This window comes from Austrofundulus limnaeus, unplaced genomic scaffold, assembly GCF_001266775.1.
Source record: "Austrofundulus limnaeus strain Quisiro unplaced genomic scaffold, Austrofundulus_limnaeus-1.0 Scaffold923, whole genome shotgun sequence".
NCBI classification, from domain to species: domain Eukaryota; kingdom Metazoa; phylum Chordata; class Actinopteri; order Cyprinodontiformes; family Rivulidae; genus Austrofundulus; species Austrofundulus limnaeus.
The window spans coordinates 95,895-99,591 of record NW_013953325.1 but is presented as its reverse complement, the minus strand read 5'-3'; the positions used below and the strand labels follow the sequence as shown (position 1 = coordinate 99,591).

The window sequence follows — 3,697 nt, the reverse complement described above, 5'->3', positions numbered from 1 at the left end:
AGTGGTGGGTGTTGTAGTTAATGATGGGTAGCATTGGTGGGTGTTGGTGGGGGGTGATGGGTAGTAGGAGTTGGGGTTATGGTTATTGATGGATAGTAGTGGTGGGTGTTGTAGTTAATGATGGGTAATAGTGGTGGGTGTTGTAGTTAATGATGGGTAGTAGTGGTATAGGGGTTGTGGGTCATGATGGGCAATAGTGGTGGGTGGTAGTGGTGGGTGGAAATGGATAGTAATGGTTGGTGGATGTAGTTAATGATGGGTAGTAATGAAGAGGGGTTATGGGTAATGATTGGTAGTAGTAGTGGGTGGTGTAGTTAATGATGGGTAGTAGTGGTAGAGGGGTTGTGGGTCATGGTGTCTAGCAGTGGTGGGGGTTATGGTTAATGATGTGTAGTAGTGGTGGGGGTTATGGTTAATGATGGGTAGGAGTGGTGGGGGTTATTGGTAATGATTGGTAGTAGTGGTGGGTGATGATACGTAATAGTGGTGGGGGTTTGGTTAATGATGGATAGTAGTGGGTGTTGTAGTTAATGATGGGTAGTAGTGGTGGGTGTTGATGATGTGTGAGATCCATTCCTACAAAGAGTTTAAGGTGTTTAATAGTGATGATGGATTTGTTTCAGATTCCTCCTCACCTGTCCTGTTCCCATCTGGAAATGAGTTTGGGCTGGTGGATGACTGTCTGCACAGGCTCATGGAGGCAGAGCCATTGGAGAACTTCTGTGAAGACCGGAACCCATAGGAGGACTTTGGTGTGTAGGAGGAGCTTATGGAGCTGAAAGCAGAATCGCCATGGTCCACAGAATAGCGTTTGCCATCTGACTGGTTGACATCGTAGTTTTCAGTCATGGATGTTTCTGCTAAAGACAAGAAGGAGACAAAACGATCAGTGTAATTCAGTTTATCTGTTTCTGTGAGTGCAGGTTCTGTTGTGGGTGAGAGGAAACACTGAGACCATCTGAGGGATAGGATCCACCGCTGTGCTGGCTAATGGGCTGATCACTGAAGAGGTTCTCACAGTGCAGACTGCGGCAGAGCTTCTTGAGAAAACGAAGCACGTAGTCAATACTATTCACCACAGGAAGGCTCAAAAGGTGCTGCTTCCCATCAAATGTGGCTGAAAGAACAAAACCAGATTAGATTACAGTTTGTTTCTCACAAATCAGGTCAGTAAAGGTTTACTAATTGAATTTTCCCAATCCCAAAGACTCAATGTAAGTTAAAGTTCTAAAGGAAACGAAGAACAACACCTGAGTGAGATCTTGGTACAACACCTGATATTTTTTCTCCTCCGTAGCCCTGTGTAAGAAGGGTGAAGACGGTTTTCTGCTGGAAAGCGCTGTCAATGCAGCCTTGGACAGCCTGTTGGAGCACTACGGAGGGTCTGTCGGGTCCGAAGTGATCAGGGAGTTGCTGGATCTTTTTCCTATCCAGGTTGGTACCAGTGTTGGCCTGCTTGTTGATATAGATACAAACTGAAACAGGAGAAGCACAATGTTTGTTCTCAATTTCCTGGGACAGGTCATAACATAAAACAGCACTGCATTTCTTTTCTCTTTTGGCTTCTCATCCAAGAGAGGTAAAACTTCTTCCTCAGTAATAACTGAAAAGTGCAGGTTCCAAGCTTTAAACTGACTGAAATGCTTTATTTCTGACATGCAGATGTCTTTCCCTCCTGTCCTTCCTGAGACTTAATGTCTCAGAAGGGTTTTGCATGTACAGTATGTGCTAATTAGTGAGAATTTAATTGGTGATTTTATCTAAAGCAGTTCAGGTCTGCAAAGCTAAAAAACCCAAGATCTTTTCACCCGATGACCTCACATTAGCCACAAACAGAACCAGCACCAATAAGAAAGCTCACTGACTTCAGTCTGTATTGTAGAGTGTTTGGACATTTTCCATCCCTGTTTGTTGTGGAACCAGAGGTGTCCTTAGTTGAGTAGAAATTTATACTTTACTGGAGTGATTATCGATCTCCCACCCCTTTCTTTCCTCATTCATGAATAAGATTGGTGCTGTGTCTGCAGTGATGTGGGCGCTGTACCAGTCTGGTTTCCCGGTTGGTCTACGTTCCTACCCTCATCTATGGTCACAAGCTTTGGGTAGTGACCGAAAGAATGAGATCGCAGATACAAGCAGCTGAAATGAGTTTCCTCTGCAGGGTGTCTGGGCTCTCCCTTAGAGATAGGGTGAGAAACTCAGTCATCCAGGAGGGACTCAGAGTAGAGCCGCTGCTCCTTCACGTTGAGAGGAGCCAGTTGAGGTGGATCATCTGGTTAGGATGCCTCCTGGACGCCTCCCTGGTGAGGTGTTCCGGACACGTCCCACTGGGAGGAGACTCAGAGGAAGACCCAGGATGCTCTGGAGGAACTATGTTTCTCAGCTGGTCTGGGAACACCTTGGGATTCCCCCAGATGAGCTGGTCCAAGTGGCTGGAGAGAGGGAAGTCTGGGTCTCTCTGCTCAGGCTGCTGCCCCCGAGCCCTGACCCCTGATAAGCGGCAGAAAATGGACGTATGGTGTGATTACATTTCAGATTACTTTTTACTTCTACTCCTTTCATTTTCAAGAAATTATTTGGACTTTCTACTTCTTACATTTTAAAGTAAAGTAAATTATTTCATTTCTGTTTCATTATGGCTTTGTCATTGTTCAAAAAAATAAAAAAAACCTATCCAGTTACATGGCGCCTCTCGACAGAGTGAATTTAACTGTTGTTGGATGAAAAGTACTGTATAAATTTATACATTTACCATTGTTTAACCAGGCAAATCCCACTGAGATCACAGATCTCTTTTTCAAGGACGGCCTTCGCCTGAAGGCAACATGTTGTACATATTTTTGTGTTGTAAAAAAATAGTCAAATACATTCAATACCCTTCTGACACCCTATTGGTTTGTACGCAACCCATTACATCTGCACATTACACAAATCAGGTCACAAGCCAGGAGAACAGAACAGACGTAGTTTAGCATGAAGATGACGATGACAGAGGTATATGCAGCTGAAACAGGTAGCCTAGTGCTTCCAAGTATTTTAAAAATTAACATTTTTATATCGTAAGAAAAGTGTGATTAATAAGTGGAAGTCAAAATAAGGCAAAAAAAATCTTTATTAAAAGATTCCATTTAAGTCTGCTCACAGTCTGTATCTTCCAGCCAAGAGCTGAGTTTGAGGCCTTGGGTCTGATTAGAATCACAACAAAAACAACTACGTATCTTAGCAGCCCAGCATCTACTGCCAGCTGATGCTCCACACATGTGGGCTGCGGTAGATTGGTGTTCAACGGTTCAGTAAGGAAGAGTATCTGGCTTAAAAATAATTACCAAATCTTGGTGCAAGTTAGCTCACTGAGGCACCCGAACACCCCCACCAAAAAATTTTTTTTAAATTAAATTAAATTAAATTAAAACTTAAACTCATATACTTTAAAGGGATCCCCGATTAGTTGTAACATTAGACTTTATTTGATGAACATATATTTTAACTGTAAAATAAAGACCGTAAAAATACTGTAGAATGTTTAGTTTTGTAAATTTTTAAAAATATATTTAAACATGGATGGAGCCATTTTTTTACACGCAAAGCATTCTGGGTAAATGATGACGTGGGCGCTTGCTAGCAGCCCCATATCCACCCTGAAGGTTAATCTTGGACAATATCTGATGATCGACTCTTTTAAATGAAACCAGAGAGC

At 42.8% G+C, this 3,697-nt stretch overlaps 1 protein-coding gene across 4 annotated transcripts in view; it reads right to left on the bottom strand.

Annotated features, from left to right (window-relative positions):
* The window catches only part of LOC106533324 (Scm polycomb group protein like 4), a 14,154-nt gene that overhangs the window by 2,919 nt on the left and 7,538 nt on the right, over positions 1-3,697 (bottom strand). For 2 of the 4 annotated variants that reach the window (XM_014029589.1, XM_014029591.1), the window contains exons 4-6: positions 1,275-1,475; positions 956-1,117; positions 636-860 (exon numbers count right to left, since the gene is read on the bottom strand). In XM_014029589.1, the coding sequence (XP_013885043.1) occupies positions 636-860; positions 956-1,117; positions 1,275-1,475 (588 nt within the window). Of the gene's footprint in view, positions 1-30; positions 339-618; positions 861-955; positions 1,118-1,274; positions 1,476-3,697 lie in introns of those variants that run through there. The other 2 variants (XM_014029592.1, XM_014029590.1) reach the window with 2 other exon arrangements.